Source organism: Myotis brandtii, unplaced genomic scaffold, assembly GCF_000412655.1.
Source record: "Myotis brandtii unplaced genomic scaffold, ASM41265v1 scaffold292, whole genome shotgun sequence".
Taxonomy (NCBI): Eukaryota; Metazoa; Chordata; class Mammalia; order Chiroptera; family Vespertilionidae; genus Myotis; species Myotis brandtii.
This window is the reverse complement of record NW_005361156.1, coordinates 42,618-61,289: the sequence shown is the minus strand read 5'-3', so window position 1 is coordinate 61,289 and position 18,672 is coordinate 42,618. Positions and strand designations below refer to the sequence as shown.

General features: G+C 52.9%; 1 protein-coding gene across 8 annotated transcripts in view; it reads right to left on the bottom strand.

Annotated features, from left to right (window-relative positions):
* TSC2 (tuberous sclerosis 2) overlaps nucleotides 1-18,268 on the bottom strand; it is a 37,353-nt gene extending 19,085 nt beyond the window's left edge. For 3 of the 8 annotated variants that reach the window (XM_005869325.2, XM_005869326.2, XM_005869329.2), the window contains exons 1-18: nucleotides 18,049-18,268; nucleotides 15,849-15,935; nucleotides 13,523-13,633; nucleotides 12,480-12,624; nucleotides 11,311-11,428; nucleotides 10,631-10,679; nucleotides 10,127-10,252; nucleotides 9,691-9,764; nucleotides 8,432-8,558; nucleotides 7,502-7,645; nucleotides 6,511-6,648; nucleotides 5,850-5,953; nucleotides 5,082-5,163; nucleotides 3,861-4,016; nucleotides 3,298-3,414; nucleotides 2,136-2,258; nucleotides 1,178-1,284; nucleotides 825-975 (exon numbers count right to left, since the gene is read on the bottom strand). In XM_005869325.2, the coding sequence (XP_005869387.1) occupies nucleotides 825-975; nucleotides 1,178-1,284; nucleotides 2,136-2,258; nucleotides 3,298-3,414; nucleotides 3,861-4,016; nucleotides 5,082-5,163; nucleotides 5,850-5,953; nucleotides 6,511-6,648; nucleotides 7,502-7,645; nucleotides 8,432-8,558; nucleotides 9,691-9,764; nucleotides 10,127-10,252; nucleotides 10,631-10,679; nucleotides 11,311-11,428; nucleotides 12,480-12,624; nucleotides 13,523-13,633; nucleotides 15,849-15,935; nucleotides 18,049-18,228 (2,139 nt within the window). In that variant the 5' untranslated portion in view covers nucleotides 18,229-18,268. Of the gene's footprint in view, nucleotides 1-824; nucleotides 976-1,177; nucleotides 1,285-2,135; nucleotides 2,259-3,297; nucleotides 3,415-3,860; nucleotides 4,017-5,081; nucleotides 5,164-5,849; nucleotides 5,954-6,510; nucleotides 6,649-7,501; nucleotides 7,646-8,431; nucleotides 8,559-9,690; nucleotides 9,765-10,126; nucleotides 10,253-10,630; nucleotides 10,680-11,310; nucleotides 11,429-12,479; nucleotides 12,625-13,522; nucleotides 13,634-15,848; nucleotides 15,936-18,048 lie in introns of those variants that run through there. The other 5 variants (XM_005869331.2, XM_005869332.2, XM_005869328.2 and 2 more) reach the window with 4 other exon arrangements.
* Between the last annotated feature and the right edge of the window lie 404 nt (nucleotides 18,269-18,672).

The following is an 18,672-nucleotide window of genomic DNA, read 5'->3' as shown; positions in this document are numbered from 1 at the left end:
AAGCATCCTCTACAATCCACGAGCCCGGGTAACTGTTGCAGGACTGAAGTCAACCCAGGGCCACAACAATGGGGAGGACACAGTCATGGCACCACCAGACCCATTTGGTGGCCCCCCAACCTCTATTAGAGGTGACCCTGCCATGAGCTACACCAACCGCCACAAGTCCTGAAAGCCTTCCTCAGACCCCATCTGTGATACGGAGGCCTTGAGAGTCACAGGAAATCTCTGACGGTGCCCTCCGCTGTAGCCCTCAGGAGCTCCCCCAGCCCGTTACAGCAGAGCTGCCCCACTCTGCTCCGGCACACTGCTGTCCACTTCTTTCTTGCTGTGCCGTAAGGAAAAGGGCCTAAACTCTTCTGCCTCCCCATCTCCACCCAGCTACACCTCTGCTAACAAAACTGCACCTACCCTACTTCAAAGCTTGCTTACTCCTGCCCCTGGAACCTTCCCCGCCTTTCAAAACTGCCTTACTTGCCCCTCCAGGTGCCCCAAGCAGATGTGACTGCATTCCCTTGCAGTCCCACAGGCCAATCTGCTCCGGAGGCCAGCCCTGCTCCGTGACTCCAGCTGTCTGTCTAGACACCTTAGTCTTGCACCAAAACCATCTCCTGGAGGCAGGAACGTCTCCACACCCAGCTCTGCACACAGCAGGTGCTCAGCACATCGTTACAGAACTGCTGTGCAACCTCAGGGTAGACACCTGAAAACCAGCAGCAAACCTCCCAAGGTCACTAATACAGGGAAAGGGACTGTATGACACTCTGGGCAGCACCAGTCATTGCTGTCTGCCATTAGGGAGCTCAAGGGACCAGCCAACTCACCTGCTTCAAACACTGCAGGAGGACACAGAAGACCAGGGAGTAGGGCAGAGAGCCAAGCCGTACGGCGGGGCCTGCAGATGCTGGGCCAGACAGCCCGGTGGGAGGGGACAGGGGGCCACTGGCCTTCTTCTCAGAGCCTCTCTCTACCTCCCTGTGGAAGCAAACGGGGAAAGCACTGAGGCTGAAGCCCCCGATCCATAGGGTAAGAAGACCCACTGGGCCCCTCAGACACAGGGCAATCCTTGGGGTGAAGAGCAGCTAGCTCCACCAACCTGCCCCATAACCTTAACGCCATGACACTGGGGGAAACGGGTCTGACAGTGGCAGAGGGAAAGAGGTCAGCCCACACGTACATGTAGTCACAGAGGCAGTAGGGGCTAAACCGCACAACGCCATCCTTGGTGGGCAGGCCAAGGCGATGCAGTGAGTCGGCCCGCAGCAGCAGCAGGAAGTCGAAGGCCTGCAGGGAATAGAAAGTGCCATCCACAGAGCAGGACCATACTGGACCCACGCCCTCAGACCCACACGTTTCTCAGGAAAGGCTGCTTCCACTAACAGCAAACACACCCCAACTTCTCCACGCAGGCGGCGGCAGGTGGTGAGCTGCAGCATTCACGGCCCTCTCCCTCAGAGCCCAAGGGCTCTGTGACAGTCCCACAGCAGATGGCAATGCTGTGGCCTCTCACACCATCGGTCCCACCCCAGGACAAAGGAAAGGGATGCCTTTCCTGCTGGCTGGACAGCACTGCACCAGGCCTGAAGTGCCGGAGAGCAGACCTCTACTCAGGACACTGTCACTTCCTCCAGTGAATGAAGGCTCACTTAACTGGGCTCCCTTCAGGGCTGCCCCATCAGGGAGATGCTCTGGGCAGGGCTGGGCTTCTGTCCCAGTGACCTCGGCTCAGCCTGGTGCCAGCATGCACAGTGGAAGCTCAAGGCAGTTTGTCCTGCCAAGCCCCCAACCCCACACAGCCACACGCTTTGCTGCAGGTTGCCGACAGACTCTGAAGCACCAGGAATGGAACACATGCCACCCTGTAAATTGGTGTGACACCCTCTCTCTGTCCCCATCCCAGGCTACTGTGTGACTCCGAATGACATGCCACAGAGGCTCTCAGGCTGCAGGCAAAGAGAAGGGCAGCAGGTGCCACAGCTGGTACTAACGGAGGGACAGTCTGCTGGAGCCCCTCCCCCTCCCCGGGACATTTGCCACCAAGTCTCCTGTTTGAGGTCCCTATACCACCAACACTGAGGCAGCTGCTGGGCCCCCCGGGGAATCTACCTCAGGCCAGCCCGGCAGGCCCGTCATACCTGCAGCCGGATGCTGCTGGCAATGGGCAGGGTATAGCTGTGCTTATAGTGGAGCTGGATGTGACTGACGAGCATCTCGTACACACGCATAGCGTGGCTGGCAGGCAAGGTATACAGCTTGGTCTGCAGAGAAAGTATGCTGGTCACCAGGAGGGCAGGAGGCACAATGCAGCCAGGGAGCTGGCACCCTGGCACCCAGGAGGAGACAAACCAGAACAAGCTTTAGAGGCAACTGGGTAGCATCTACCATTTAAAATGCATGAACACTTCCAAGTCTCCAGGACTTTGCCCCTCAGACATCCCCACACGCAGGCTCGCAGTAATAGCAACTATCAGAGCCAGCCTCGTCCCTATCATCACAGGGAATCAGTTACTACATCAGGCAAGTCCATCCAGCAGAGCACCATACAGCCGGGTGTGAGAGGAGACCCTGGGCTGACAGAGCACACTCAACACCACACGGCAGAGGAGGATAAACCAGGGCAGGACAAGCTCGCAGGGTGCTCTGTAAGGGGTACAGGGTGTCTTTTTATTTTATTTTTTTTAATTGAGTTCAGAGGAAGGGAGGATAGAAACATCAATGATAAGAGAGAATCACTGATCAGCTGCCTCCTGCACACCCCCTACTGGGGAATCAAGCCCACAACCCAGGTATGTGCCCTGACCAGGAATCGAACTGGTGATCTCTTGGTTCATAGGTCATAGGAGCTACATCAGTCGGGCATAGGTGTCTTTTGAAGTGATAAAGATGTTCTAAAAGTGTCTGTAGTGATGGCTACACAACTCTATGAATACACTGAAAACCACTGAATCATACACTTTAAACAGATGAATTGTATGGTATGTAAATCATATCTCAATAAAGCTGTTAATAAAATCAAACAGCCTTGGGGACAAATGGATGGCAGCCCTCCCCTCCTCAACTGCTGGGAGAGCCGAGGGCATTGTTGGGCAATGACTCGGGAATGGCTCTGCACAGTATGGCCCTGACCAGGCTGCGTCCACCCCTCGCCATGCTGTGACAAGTCAGAATCACACCCAGGCTGCCCTCTTTGACCCCCATGGAGTGCCCAGTTCTCCCAGGGGATGTGTCCCCTAAAGATCAGCACTCTAACAGACACAGCTGGTCATCACACCCCCTCCCAGAAGAGCAGAGGCCCACCTGAAGGATGACCAGGAGCCCCAGGACAGCAGTCTTCACGTCCTCCAAGGAGGCAGAGTATGCCGCCATGTCTCTTTCCTCCAGCTCTGGGGGCGGAGAGAGGGAGCGGGCAATCACCTTTGGAGAGAAGATCTGTATTTAAATCCCGGTTCCAGGCTCCCAGAAGGAGCACCCATGAGATTCCGAACTTTCCCCCAGCATGTACTTTCTCCTTTATTTCTCAAAAGGAGAGATGCACTCTACGCACCTGAGGAATCATTCAGACACTGTGGTGCTTTTCAAAATTAAAAGAAAAGGATGCTGGCTGTGCAGGCAGACCATGGCCAAGCCCCACCCCAGCTGACTTGGGCTACCACCACAGCCGCTTCCCAGGCCCTGGGCAGCAGGACATTGCTGAGCGCCCATCACTGCTGGGAGGGAAGCCCTGCCTCTGAGAGACCCAGCCCGTCATTCTGCAGAGGATGGGGACAGAGTCCAGAGCATGCTGCTGCATGCAGGGCTTTGCCCCAAACAGGAGGGGTCCTTCTAGCAGCCCAGGGACCCAGAGCCCCCGTAGCTCTCACTTTCTCAATGATGTCCAGCAGGCTGTTGAAGTGGTGGGTGTGGCAGCCTTCGGCCAGGTCCACCAGCAACTGGGTGGCCAACTTCCGGACCTGGTGGTCTCTGTCCTCAGGGATGTGGGAGAGCTGTGAGATGACCACCGTGTTGATCAGCTCCTCCTACAGCAAGCACAGTGGAGTGAGGGGAGCTGCCTGTGACAGAGGCTAGAAAGCAGCACCACTCCAAATGGGAAAACGCATGGCAGGGATGTGTCAGCGCCTGAGGGGCAGAGTCCCTCCCAGGGTGCTCTGCCTGGCCCCTCAGTTCAGGAGAATGGCAACGGCTACATGATGGCCCAGCCTAGGCACAGGCCCTCAGCCTCAGACATGATGCCACAGTGAATGTCCTCACTTGCTCTTTGTCACGGACCGTCACAATTAACATAATCTTACATGGAAGGCCCTGTGTGTGCGTCTGGGGTACGAAGGCCTTGTCCCTAAATCACAGAGTCCACCTTAATAGGACAGCATGACGAGAGCTTTTGGGAAGGCAGGGCAAGCCTGACCCTGATGGGAGGGATCCGAGAACCCAGAGCGGCTTCCTAGAAGAGCGGCACTAAGCTGGACTCTGAGGAGGGTGGAATGCCAAGACACAGAGACTCAGGGAAAGGGAAGGCTGAGAGCGCAGGAGGACACCGGGAATGCCAGGTGCGCTGAAAAGCAAGGGAAGCACAGAGCCTGAGGTGCATCTGCTGGAGGAAAGAGCATGGCGGGCAGGCTCCGGCCACAAACCCAGTGAGAGATGGGCTGGAGGGAGGAAACCGGCAGTAGAGAGACAGGCAGGGCCTGGCACTACCCCAGCAGCTAGTGGTCGGGCTGGGTCCAGAGGGTGAGTGTGATTACAAAGACAAAAAGAAAGAAAACATCCCCATGCAAGACTCTGCAAAAAACTCATAACAGGACAGGAACTGTGCCCTCCTGGCTGCTCAGCCACACCTCTGAGCCCAGCACAGGCCTGGCAGAGGACACCATGGAATATATGGATGGATGGATGGGTAAACCAACAAGGGAGAAACAGACAAAGCCTATTGAGAAAACCTGCCACAAAGGAGTGGGTCAGATCCCAAGTCCTGGGCAGATCCCCGGAGGCTCTCAGTGCCCAGTGAGGGCCATGCAGGGCCTCTAGGGCCAGCCTCACCCTCACCCCTGATGCCCAGGTGCCCCTGCCAGCCATGGGACACACACCTCATAGAACTGCCTGTTGATGAGCAGCACGAAGGACAGGACGTCCAGCACCTTGATGCGCACAGCACTGCGAGATTCACTCCTAGGGACGAAGGCACATCTCCTGGGGCCTGGTGGCAGCACCCTGCCGGCCTCACCCCCTGCACGCTGCCCTGCTAACACTGCATCCCAAACTCCGAGAGCTCCCCCGGGGACCCAGACCCCAGGCCCACCGCAGGAAACTAAGCCCTCCCACCCCAGCCTGGGGGGCAAGACACTGACTCTATTTCTCCCTGTGTGGGGCCCAGCTTGTCAACATCCAAGGAACTGGGGAACGAGACACAGAGCTTGGCCCTCAGAGAGGCATCTTTCTAGACAACCACTCCGCATGAAGCAGCAGAGGCCTCCAGAATTCCGCCCTACAGGAAAGCAACATTTTCCTGCTCATTGAGAACGATTACTTCCAAGAATCAGAAAGGAAAGCCCTCACTCTTGGTGTCCTAGACCCCAGCCCAGTGGTCGGCAAACTCATTAGTCAACAGAGCCAAATATCAACAGTACGACGATTGAGATTTCTTTTGAGAGCCAAATTTTTTAAACTTAAACTATATAGGTAGGTACATTGTTATTAACTTAATTAGGGTACTCCTAAGGCTTAGGAAGAGCCACACTCAAGGGGCCAAAGAGCCGCATGTGGCTCGCGAGCCACAGTTTGCCGACCACTGCCCCAGCCCAAGGCATAGACACAGGGTCAGGTTCCAGGGCCCAAGAGGTCTCCAGTCTCCCTACCTGAAGAATTTCTCCATCAGTAACTGCAGGTTGTGAATCCAGCCAACCTTCGCTGGGTGGATTGACTGAGCCCTGTAGGTTATTAAGTTTAAGAGGGAGGACTCCTGTCAAAAGAAGAAAAACCTGTTGTGAATGAGCCACTTTGCCTCTCCAGAGATTTTGTAATAAGCACACCCTGTGCTAATGGCCCAGGAGAACAGTTTGCTCAGTGAGACCAGCCACTTCAAGGCCCAGGTGGGGAGTCTACCAAGACAAAGCTTTACTGGCAGCAGCGAAAATTCATTTAAAAGCGCATGTAAAAGCCTTGGCATTAAGCTGAGCATTTCTGGCACAAGGACTGCCTACCGCCGAGAGAGCAGACATGCTGAGCAACAAGTCTCCGCGGCGCTGGCCAGCACCTTCCTCCGCACAGGTGGGAGGAAACTGACAGTTAGGCTAGCGCTGTGCTCTGACCCACACATTGTTTTCTGACACCTTCACAGATTTCCCTGCTGGAGTACAAATCTCAGGAGAGCAGGAGCCTTTATTTCAAACACAATTTCAAACCCACGCAGCCCGGGTTCCCAGAGCTGAGCAGAACCACCCTCCCTAGAAGCCTGGTGGAACCACCCTCTTGCCTGAGCAGCAAAGGCCCCACCAGGTTTGCGAGAGGTGGTCTTACAGGTCTTTGGTCTGCACATCTCTCAATGAGCTCAAAGTATCTCTCCTGTGAGCCATGGAACTCGTTCTGATCACATAGCTCTTCCACTGTGGTCAGCAGGTCATGGACAATGGCTCTGAGCTCTGGGCTCTCCAGGCTCTGCAACACAAAGGTGCAATTACACAGGAGTGACTTCTGGCTTCCCTCAAGGACTCAAAACCAGCTGCATCCAGATCCCCCTCATGCCCTTCCACTGGACAGGGGGAATGACCCCCACGGTGCTGGGACCCCTGAAGCAGCCGGGCTGTTCCTGCTCATTCACCAACCCCAGGGAGTCCTGGCTGTGCCCACACAGGGACCAGCTCCCAGTACTTCACACACCCCCAGGCTCAAATACCCTCTGAAGACCCCAGGGAACGGTCTCCGGCCTGCCACTCTGGGATGAAGCGCCAGCTGGTCAGTGGACAATGAGGGATGAGAGTCCAGTCCTTCCTCCCCCTGGCTGGCCACCTAAACACTGGTCCACGCCGAGTCCCCCAGAAGACCCAGCTCTGAGCCCTTGCTAGAAACGACTTTGTGATCTCTGTAGCCCCCACATCAGCATGTCCCCCTCCTGCTGTGGTCACACTGTCGATATTATACCAAGGTTATGGCTGGCTTTCTAGATGCTGAGGGAGCTGTCTTCAGGGTCCACTTCCAGGCCATCAAGGTGACCCAATCCTGATCAATGCCAGCACTGCCCCCTGAACACCTGCTACATATTCCTGCTCCCAATGATGGGGCGCACTTGGAAAACCCAACTGTCTTTAGTGGATGGCGAGTTGACACCACTGAGAATCATCAGGGAACACACCAGGCAGGCTCAGAGGGAAGGGCTTATGAGAGCTACCGTTCAGGTGAGATGAGCCAGCCAGCCCCACAGGTCCAGGCCCTGGTCCCCAAGGAAGGGCCCTAGGGCCGGCTTGTCCATGGTCTTGGTCCTCCCTGTGCCCAGTCTCCTCACTGGCCTGACCTGAAGCTGCTGAAGCAGGCGCTCGATAATGTTCAGCAGAATGTCCCACGTCACAGCCTGGAGCTCCCTCTTGTACTTCTTGATGAGCCTGGTTATAGAGAGGACGATCTCATAGGACACCACCTCGTTCGGACAGGTCATGGCCTGGAACACAAGGCCCAGGGAGCAGGCGATGGTTAGCCACTTCCTGCTCACCCACAGGAAGCCCCCATCACGTCACCCTTGAAACCCGGCATAAGATGCCTGAGAGGGCCATGCTCCCCACGCTTATCCCAGGGGCCACCCAAGAATCACAGGAATCCAGAAGTGTTTTCTACACTGGCTCCAAAAGGCCTGACTCGGCTAAATTTCAGGGCCCTGACTTACTGGCCTAGAGGAGCCTGAAAGCTACCCTGATGCAAGCTAAGCCCAACGACCCCACACTCCACTGCCAATGAGGTATGGGCAGGGCAGGAAAAACAGCCCATAAGGAGATTCTTTGTTGACCCTGTACACAACACAGCTCGTCTGAGCTGCCTTCCCTGTGGTGAGATGAGGTTGGTACGATGGCCCAGCTCACCGGGGTGCTGTGATAACTACATGAGAAACATACACAGAAAGTACTCCAAATACGACCAGGCACCATGGAAACAGAAGCCCCATCACTGGCCTCAATTCTAGAGCGAGTGATTTTACCAAATGAAATCCTTACCAGTTAGTGTCGCATCCCTGGCGGAACCTTGAGCAGTTCTAATGATAATTTTCAAGATATGAAATTCTTAAGATACACGATTTGCTTGAGGAAGAGACTTTCAAACGGCCCTAAACCTCATTTCCAGTTGCAAAGCAAGTGACTGGGAATATCCCCACAGCCCCTGCAGCAGAACCCGTCCAATGGGTCTGTTCTGGCCAGGCAGGAAACCCGCTTCTGCGGCACAAAACATGAGTTACCTCGTAAAATGATGGCAGCACAGACGTCGGGGAGTTCTTGAGAGAATGGAGTCGGTGGGCTCCCCAGAGAGCCATGCCAACAAAGAACACAGCTCCTCTCAGCAGCGGGGCATCTTCCATGTAGGCTCTGAAAATGTTCCCCAGAAAGACGAATGTGAGCAGAGCCTGGGGCCAGCGTCGGCCTGCTGCAGGGCCCCAGGGTAGGCCCAGGGTGGGCCCAGGCTCCTTGTAGCCTCCCCAGAGGTCCCTGCACTTATGGGGCCGAAGCAAAGCTGGGTGAGGAGTGCTGGTCAGGGAACACAGAGGTCAGGGTCAGCAGCAACCATCTGATTCATTCACACATTGCTCACCACGGAGCCATGCTAGATGCCAGGGCATGGAGGTGAAAGAGAGCTTACAGTCCAGGAGACACAGATATGAACCAAAGAGCCACGTAAGGAAATGCCAAGTTGCTACCTCAAATCACAGCTAAGAAGGAAAATCCCGGGATAGGTAAGCAATACCTGCTTGGGGTACTCAGGGAACCAACAATGGCGCCTAGATGTCAAGGAGCACTCAGAGAAACTTAACCAAGGTGAAAGACATTCCAGCAAGAGCAAAAGACACGTGCAGAGGCCCATGGCAAGACGGAGGGAGTGAGAGGCTATGGCTGAGCAGGGCCTGACCACCGGGCCTTGCTGCAGTGAGGAGTTTGGTTTTGACTCTGAGAGCCCCGAGAGCCACTGTAGCTTCACGCACAGGGTGACAGAGATCCGCGCTGGGAAAAGAACACGTGGCTGCCGTGTGGAGGAACGGACCGCAAAAGGCCAAGAGCGGGTAGAGGAGTCCATCGAGGAGATGAGAGCTGAGGGGGTGGGGTGGGGGCCCTCGGTGGACAGATGTAAGCCACCTCCAAGGGACAGAAGCAACAGGACTGATAATGGTTTGGCTGTGAGAGGTGAGGGCAAGGGCCTCAAAACAGGACCAAAGGTAGGCAGCCTCACTGGAAAAGATCCAAATATGGTAGGGAGATTTCGAGTTCAGTTTTGAACGTTCTGATTTTACCAGCAGAAGCTGAAGAGGAGAGCAGATCAGGAGCATTAAGATGTACACTCTAGTTTTAGGGCAGCTTCTGGAGCAGTCACTCCAAAGGAACAGGAAACCTCCCCGTTAGCCTACACCAGGCAAGAGCCAACACAGACAACTTCCTCACGAAGGCTCTGCAGCAGCTGATCCAGCACTTTACCTGCACCTTCTGCCCAGGCCTTCACCACACTCACCTGTCCTCCATGATGCGGCACATGTTATAGATAGCACTGTGGCCCAGGTGGGTGCCCAGAAGGTTACGCATCAGCTGGGAAACAAAACACACCAGATTCCATTGGCAGATACAGGTCCCAGATACGAGTCCCAGGGCCCCAAACTCCGGCCAGCCCTGCACAGCCACTGCTCCAACACCCTTCATGCCCAGCCATTTTCAACCATTTCTTCCCAAACACAGAGGCCACAGAGTTCCCAAAATGCCACCAAAACCCTGACTCAGCTCAACCACCTTGGGAAAATGTCGCTGGACTCCCCTCAACAAGCCATTGTGTGGCCATTCCAAAAATCAGATGGCCATTCATTAAAGACTAGATGGCCCTTGTCCTGCCCATGTGCCTGGCTTAGAACTTCATCTAGGGAAGGACTCTCTAGGACAACAGTTCAGACCCCCACCTTCCAGCAAGGCTCACAGAGCTCCTTGACATTGATGGTGCGACAGAGAGTGACAATAAAGAGGGGGAGGCTCTCGGCTGGCAGGCAGTTGTAGCAGACCACGGCATCCAGCACCTGCAGAGACACCTGGTGGGGTGGAGAGAGGGGTCACACCAGCCCTGCCTCAACTCCTGCCCCAGGGAGGCAACATCCCCAGCCTCCTTCCCACCCTCCTTTGGTCAGTGACTATTGCCCCTCCCCTCTGCCAAAGCAGCCTTCCTCAAAACCACAAGAGCAAGTGTCTGGGGGGCACTTCTATATCCCAAACATTGTGGGTCAGCCCATCCTGAACTATGACCCCACAACAGAGGTCACCCAATACCCTTACTTACAGGAGAGTGTGAGGCTCAGAGAAGCCGAGCAGCTTGCCTGGAGCCACATGCTCAGTGAGGGGACTTAATCCCAGAGCCCACCCAGACTACCCAGAAGGAGGCTGAAAGAAACTGCCTGAGAGCAGCTACTGACCTCTATGTCCATGGAGGACACAGTCTGCACACACAGCAGGCAGATCATGCTGTTGGAGGAAGCACAAAGTCAACTGAAAGGTTATTTCCCAGAGGCTGCGTGGCTCCAATTCACTTTCTGATGACTCCACAGAGGGGCTCCGCCTCCTTAGGGCCCCACTCACCCACGACAGGCAGGTGCTCATGTTGCCCCTGCCCTCATGGATTTCATAAAGTGTTCAGAAAAAATGACAAGTAAATAAAACCAGGTAATATTACATCCATTAAAAATAAAATACTAGCTCTAACCGGTTTGGCTCAGTGGATAGAGCGTCGGCCTGTGGACTGAAAGGTCCCAGGTTCGATTCCGGCTAAGGGCATATACCTTGGTTGTGGGCACATCCCCAGTGGGAGGTGTGCAGGAGGCAGCTGATCTATGTTTCTCTCTCATCAATGTTTCTAACTCTCTATCCCTCTCCCTTCCTCTCTTTGAAAAATCAATAAAATATATTTTAAAAAATAAATAAATAAAATACTAGGTCAAGCCTCAAAATATCAACTTAAATAGAAGGTGGCTATGGCCACTTCTAACTTCTCCATTTATCTGGTGGTTTCAACAGCTCTATTCACCCCAAGAGCTGAACTGAAAACCCAAGACAGTGGGACTAGGATCAGAGTATGTTATTAGAATTCTTTTCTTACTGGACCATTGATGCAATATATTCATCGAGGTAACAGCTGTTGAATTTGACCAAGTTCACAAGCACCAGAAGGAATTCTGAGGACAGGCCGATATCCATCCACTGCAGGACAAACTCAGCTGGGGAGAAGAGGAGAGCAATGTACTTCCTTCCTCCTACCTCCTGCCCAGGAAAACACATCCCATCCCACTCAAGGCTGGGAACCCCATCATCAGTCCCCATGCAATGACAGGCAGGTCACGCATGCACAATGTCGAGGGAGGCTCAGCTGGAGCCTGAGCAGGTCAGCATGTCACAGACGCTGGAATTTAAATTCACCAACCCCCAGCATGCACCGAGGGAGATCTGGGCTGAGAATCAGTAACAGTGCTTGTGCATCTGATGCTCAGAGACCTGGCCCCAACGCTAAGGGTGCCAGCACCAGCAGGACACATGTTTAGGAGGCAGATTCCTGGCCCCCCTTCCCCAGAAAGAATCTCTCGAAGGAGACACAAGCAATGCTTGGCGTTAGCCAAGTAAACTTAGACAGCAAACCTGACCATGACTCCCAGTCAGCACCTGTCCTGGAGGCAAACTAACAGCTGAGGCCCATTTCTGGACAATACAACAGCAAGGAATTTAGTCCGATTTACTTCTTCCTCCTCCTTTCCCTCCTCCCCTGACCAGTGACATGAAATCTCAAGACTCACAGAAACCTCACACCATCAGAACAACAAGCAGAAAAGCCAGCAAAGGAGAGAGCTGGAGGTCAGACCCAGGGCACGAAGAGGGCAAGGAGGCAAACCCAGTGAGGCGGCCCCGCCCCCGAGAAAGCTCAGGGAACTCTGGGTAAAACACAGTCTAATGCCCAGATCAGCATCCTGCACTTCCTACAGCAGCGCTCAGACCACCTCCTGCCTGCCTGAAAGGCACAGCTAAGCCACATTCCCCAGGAGTTCTGAGCCAGCACGTCTGGAGGGAAGCCCAGGACTCTGCATTTTTAACAAGCTCCCCCAGGAGATTCGGTGGCTAACCCAGGTGTCCCGGGTAAGCAGAGCTGTGTGGTGCAGCGCTGTCTGCAGGCCATTCCTGCACACTGCAGCACTCCCACAGGGCCCCAGTGGCTCCCACATCCCAGATTAAATTTGATCACCAAGGCCAGAGAAACCTCACACCCAGTGTGGCACCCACCCAGCTCTTCTTCCAAGTAGGTAATGTGTCTCCCATTATCCGTAAGGGCCTTGAAAACTTCCAGTCTTTCGTGGAGGTCTTCGTTGGAGGGGTAATCCTTGATGACCTTGAAGAAGAGGGCCCTGAGCACACCCAAGCGATCCCCCTGAAGACAAAACCACAAGGTTAGCAGTCCTGCTGGGATCCCTGGTCACCTGGGCTCTCTGAGCAGCTGGACGAAGTCCAGGAAGTGCAGCAGGCTCCAAAACTCCCACCTCTGGGCCCTTTTTCCTTCCCACAGGAACTGGCTATGAGGGACAAACTGGGAACACCAGAGCAGCTCTGAGTAGGGAACCAGACGCACTGGTCATCGGCTGACCAGCATGTGTGAAGCACCCACTATGTACTTGGCTGTGGGCACACAGTAGGGACAGTGCAGTTCCATACCCCCACCTCTACCACACTCAGAGCCCAGGGTGGACACATTTGTGCTCACAGGACAATGACAACGATCTAACTGCACTGAGGGTGATGGGGCCTCTGGGGCGGTGGGTGTGAAGGAGTAGAGGAAACAGAGGAGGGGAGGAGCCTTCCAGGCAGCAATGGCAGAAGGTGGCCTGAGTGGTCCAGGAACAGCAGAGACCACTGAGGCCAAAGCACAGTGAGTACGGGTGGCCCAGGGAGAGGGAACGAGGTCACCAAGAGCACCAGTACAGTGGCTCACTCGTGCCAGGCACCATTCTCATCATTTTGCATAAACTGTCTCATTTACTCCCTAAACATTCCAGAGGAGGAAGGAGCCATGAGCATCCTCTTCATAGGTGAGATGGAGGCTCAGGGAGCTCCAGAGACTTGCCCAGCACCCACAGGTACAAGAGGCAATGCCAGGATGCCCACTATGGCTGTCTAGCTACAGAGACCTTGGGAACTACAGGCCCTGGGCCTGGTGCCTTCACCAAAGACAAGAATCCAAGTGGGACCAGCAGGAGCAGTCAGTGGGTGGCCCAGTATCATCCCACACACCCATCCTAGCTCCACCTGAGCACAGACCCAACACCCCTTACCTGTCCCTGCACGATGGCCTTCAGGAGAGCCAGTACTGCGTGGCGGGCCTCTGGTGGCCGTTCCGGCTGCAGCAGGTCTGCAACTGCCTTCCAGAGTGCTTCCACTGCATGCTGCCTCCAGCAAAGAGGGGAAAGCGATTAGGGTGTGCGGGAGCCCTCAACTGGAGAGCAAAGGGCAGAGCCGAACAACAGGGTCTTTTGACTTAGATCTTGTGTCATTAAAGCCCACATCTTGTATGCCTGTCACAGCCCACAGTGACCATGAGCCTGACAAGGGGAAGCTGCAAGCCACTTCAAAACCCTCACCAGTCCACAGGTTAGGGGACTGAGAGAAGGGCAGGCAGGACAGAGAAAACACCCAGGCTGCCTCCAGAGATCGCAGGGAGTCCACCTGAAAGCTTGCTCAGACTCTGGTGGGAAAAGCCAGTAGAAGAGGCTCAGAACAAGAAGCACCATAGTGGCCCCTGGGCCTGTAGCCTGACATAGAAATCCACCCCCTGGCTTCCCTCTGTGTAAACACGCCAGCCCAGCTATGGGCCACTCAGCACAATTCCCTTCCCCGCCTCTGCTGCCTTGCTTGACCTCTCAGGAACTCTGTGCAAGCCTGGCCGGTGTGGCTCAGTGGTTGAGCATTGACCTATGAACCAGGAGATCACAGTCTGATTCCCAGTCAGGCCACATGCCCTGGTTGCAGACTCGATCCCCACTAGGGGGTGGGCAGGAGGTAGCCAATCAATGATTCTCTCTCGACCACTGATGTTTCTTTTCTCTCTCCCCCTTTCCCTTCCCCTCTGAAATCATTAAACAAAAAAAAAAAACAAAACAAAAAAAACCACAAAACTCTGTGCAAGTTTCTGGAATTTGCCTCTAAATCCACCTAGCCCAGTGGTCGGCAAACTCATTAGTCAACAGAGCCAAATATCAACAGTACAACGACTGAAATTTCTTTTGAGAGCCAAGTTTTTTAAACTTAACTATATAGGTAGGTACATTGTTATTAACTTAATTAGGGTACTCCTAAGGCTTAGGAAGAGCCACACTCAAGGGGCCAAAGAGCCGCCTGTGGCTCGCGAGCCGCAGTTTGCCGACCACAGACCTAGCCCATGGGAGACCTGGCTCCTGTTCCCTACAGCTACTCAGTAGCTCTCGTCACCATCCCTTCTCTACATTAACCATCCCATCTCTCTTCAACCAGGGTTTTCAGACTCACCCTTTCCTGAGCTCACTCCTTTTAGGAGTGGGACTAAAATGTCTTTTAGATGTTGTCTGACCAACTCAGGATACATTTGAACTTTCACCTCCTTTGCCCCATTCACAATATTCCTATTGATACAACAGCGAAGCCACAACAAAACGGACACTGAGCCCTCGCCAGGTTGGCTCAGTGATTACAGCGCCGGCCTGCGAGTTCGATTCCTGGTCAAGGGCACATACCTCAGTTACAGGCTCAATTCCCAGCCCAGGTCTGGGCGCGTGCAGGAGGCAACCAATCTTATCTGTCTCTCTCACATCAATGTTTCTCTCTCTCCCCCGTCCTTCTACTCTCTCAAAAAAATCAATGGGAAAACAAAACAAATCAACAACAAAAATGGACGCTGAGTTTGTAGACTATCCCAGCCTCGTAGACCTGTCTGTCTATTCCCATGATAGCAGCTCAACCACATTTCACCTTTCTGTACCTACAAAGGTAAATTTATTAACACAAATGCCTATTTTCACTTAAAAAAATGTTTATTGTTGCAAGTATTACTGTTTTCACATTTATCCTTGGTAACGTGCAGCTTGCATGCTTCAGACAGAGCTGCTGAGGGTGTGGTGGTCGCTCTCCCCCTTAGCAGATCTGAATCTGCGAGGTGTGAGGTCCACATCGCCCCCCACTCACACCAATGCCGTGCAGGGCTCCAGGGCTTGGGCAGAGCCCTTGAAGTGCTCTAGGACAGCTTCCAACTCAGCGCCCTGGACATCAGGAGAGCCTGGAAAGAGCTGGCTGAAGTAAGTATGCCTACGCTATGTCTGTAGGGCCGCTTGATACCACCAACCACACTCCTCTCCCGAAAGGACACACTGGTGGGCCTTGAATTGTTCTCTGTGAAACCCACACTCTTCCCTGACACGCCTATTTTTCCTCCCCCCGAGTCTGTAATAAGAGGACAAGTGAGGACATTTCTGGAAACCACTAGAAACCCTTTCTCCAATCTGCTGGGAAAGCCTTTAATCCCTCTGCTCTCCATCTCCACATAGGATTGGTCCCTCAGGGCTATGCTCAGGGCATTTCCAGAAGCTTCCTAGTCACTAAGATGAAGTAACACAACTGAGACAGACTTACGTCTTCAAATTTTTTCGTTTTTGCGACTTCACAGATCTGCCCTATCACCCGAATGCGATTGTTGAGGCCACATTCAACACTCAGTTCCTGGAAAAAGGAAAAGGAAAAGGGGCCGTGCTCAGGCGACAGATCTAACTGCCAAGCACAGAACACCCTAAGAACTGTACCGTATCTCCCACTCCGGAGACTTGCAGCAGACCTTTCTGAAATTAGGCATTACTCCATCTCAGTGGAGTGAAAACAGACTTTTTGTTTCCATCACTGCATTTTTTATTGTGATAAATTCACATCGTATAAACTCACCACTTTAAACCATACAATTAAGGCTCTGGTGGGATAGCTCAGTTGGTTAGAGCTTCATCCCAATATGCCAAGGTTGCAGGTTCGATCCCTGGTCAGGACACATACAAGAATTAACCAATGAATGCATAATTAAGTGGAACAACAAATCAATGTTTCTTCCCTGCCCTTTATCAATAAAAAAATTAAACCATACAATTCATTTTTTAGCATATTTGCAACGCTTGTAACCACTTCTACTAATTACAGAACATTTTCATTACTTCAAAAGGAAACCTCATACCCATTAGCAGTCACTCTCCATTCCCTTCTCCACCCAGGCCCTGACAGATGCTCATCTACTTCTGTCTCTATGGGCTTGCCTATTCTTGATATTTCATATACATGGAGTTACACATTATGTGAACCTTTAGGATTGGTTTCTTTCATTTGGCATGTTTTCAAGGTTCATCCATGTTGTAATTAACATGTATGAGCACTTTGTTCCTTTTTTGACATGCAATACTCCTTTGCATGGTTGTATCACATGTTGTTTATACAGTTGGCCCTTGAACAATGCTGGGTTTGAACTGTGGGGTCCACTTACACATGGATTTTTTAAAAACCTGGGTTTAAGGAGGCTTGACTTGTGGTGGTAAACATGCAATATACAGATGATGTATTACAGAAATGTACACCTGAAACCTATATAATCTTATTGACCAATGTCACCCCAATAAATTCAATTTTAAAAAACACACACGCCCTGACCGGTTTGGCTCAGTGGATAGAGCGTCAGCCTGCGGACTCAAGGGTCCCAGGTTCGATTCCGATCAAGGGCATGTACCTTGGTTGCGGGCACATACCCAGTAGGGAGTGTGCAGGAGGCAGCTGATCGATGTTTCTCTCTCATTGATGTTTCTAACTCTCTATCCCTCTCCCTTACTCTCTGTAAAAAATCAATAAAATATATTTAAAACACACACACACAAAATTTGCATTTAAGTAGAGCTGTGCAGTTCAAATCTGTGTTATTCAAAGGGTAACTCACCAGGTGATGAACATACGTTCTAGTTTCTGAATGGGATACTTTAAAAGTGCAAAAGCTGCCTTGTTGGTGTGGCTCAGTGGTTGAGCATCAACCTATGAACTAGGAGGTCACACAGTTCGTTTCCTGGTCAGGGCACATGCCCAGGTTGCTGGTTCGACCCTCAGTAGGGATGTGCAGGAGGCAGATGATCAATGATTCTCTCTCATCATTGATGTTTCTATCTCTCTCTCCTTCCTCTCTCTGAAACCAATAAAAAAAATTTTAAATAAATAAATAAAATAAAAGTGCAAAAGCTAAGTCCTGGCTGGGTAGCTCAGATGGTTAGAGCATCATCCAGACATGCCAAGGTTGTGGGTTCAATCCCCAGTCAGGGCACATACAAGAAGCAACCAATGAATGCATAAATAAGTGGAACAACAAGTTGATGTTTCTCTCTCTCCCCTACACACACACTTTCTCTCACTCTAAAATCAATAAGTGAAAGTTTTTCAAAAATAAAAATAACCAAAGTACAAAGACACATTTATTTATGGACAAAGTATGGTGTCAGAAATGCAGGGAGATTCAAACAAAGACGAAAAATAAAGACTTCTCACAGGGACTCACAAATTACTAGTTTACACATGGTCATAACGCTCATCACCTGTGGAGACCAGGGCATTCAGATCCCATATCATAAAACAGGTTTTCTTGAATTGACATGTGAATACTAACTCATGTGCTGAACCAAGTCCTCTGACTTCCTAAATCTCCAGGAAAAAAGACATGTAAGCCTCCCTGGTACTGGGGACAGCAGCCCCATACAGACGGTCACCAGCAACTCATCTCCCACGGAACCTGTTGACAGACCAAACCCAGCCTTCCTCGCACCTCCCAGGAGGCCAGCGGGGAAGACACAGGCAGCTCACTCACTCGCAGGATGTCCGCTGTGATGACAAACTCCGTCTGTTTGCCCTCTGCAGACCTGGGATTTGGTCTTGAAGTTCCCAGTCCCAACAGAATCTTGAACTTCTCCTTCAAGCCTGAATCTTTGCTTGTTGGCTTGGCCATGGTGGGTAGGCGCGCAACATGGGACTCTGTGCGCGGGGGCAACAGGCAGAGAGCTCAGAAACAACTGCACACACCTGCCCCTGCGGACCTACAGCCACCCGGGAACCCCAGAGCTCTGGCGGCACCTTTCCTCCCACAGCCACACTGTCCCGGCCAGAAATAAACCTGGGAAGCGCCAGGCCGCCCGCCCCTTCGTGCATGGGGTGAGGAAGGGGAACTGTGAGTGGAGGGTGGGCACCGCGGGTCCTAGGGAGCCCTGACGTTAGCCATCGCTCTCCCCTCCATGTAAAGGAGGACTCTCGGAGGGACGCGGGCAGCAGGAACCCCCTTTCACCCGCCAGGACTTCAAACCAAGGACAGCTTGGAGCTCCAGAGTCAGGCTAAGGGGGGCGCGGCCTAGACCCGGACCCGGGCCATTGCGGGGTTCGCCCCCGCCGCCTCAGC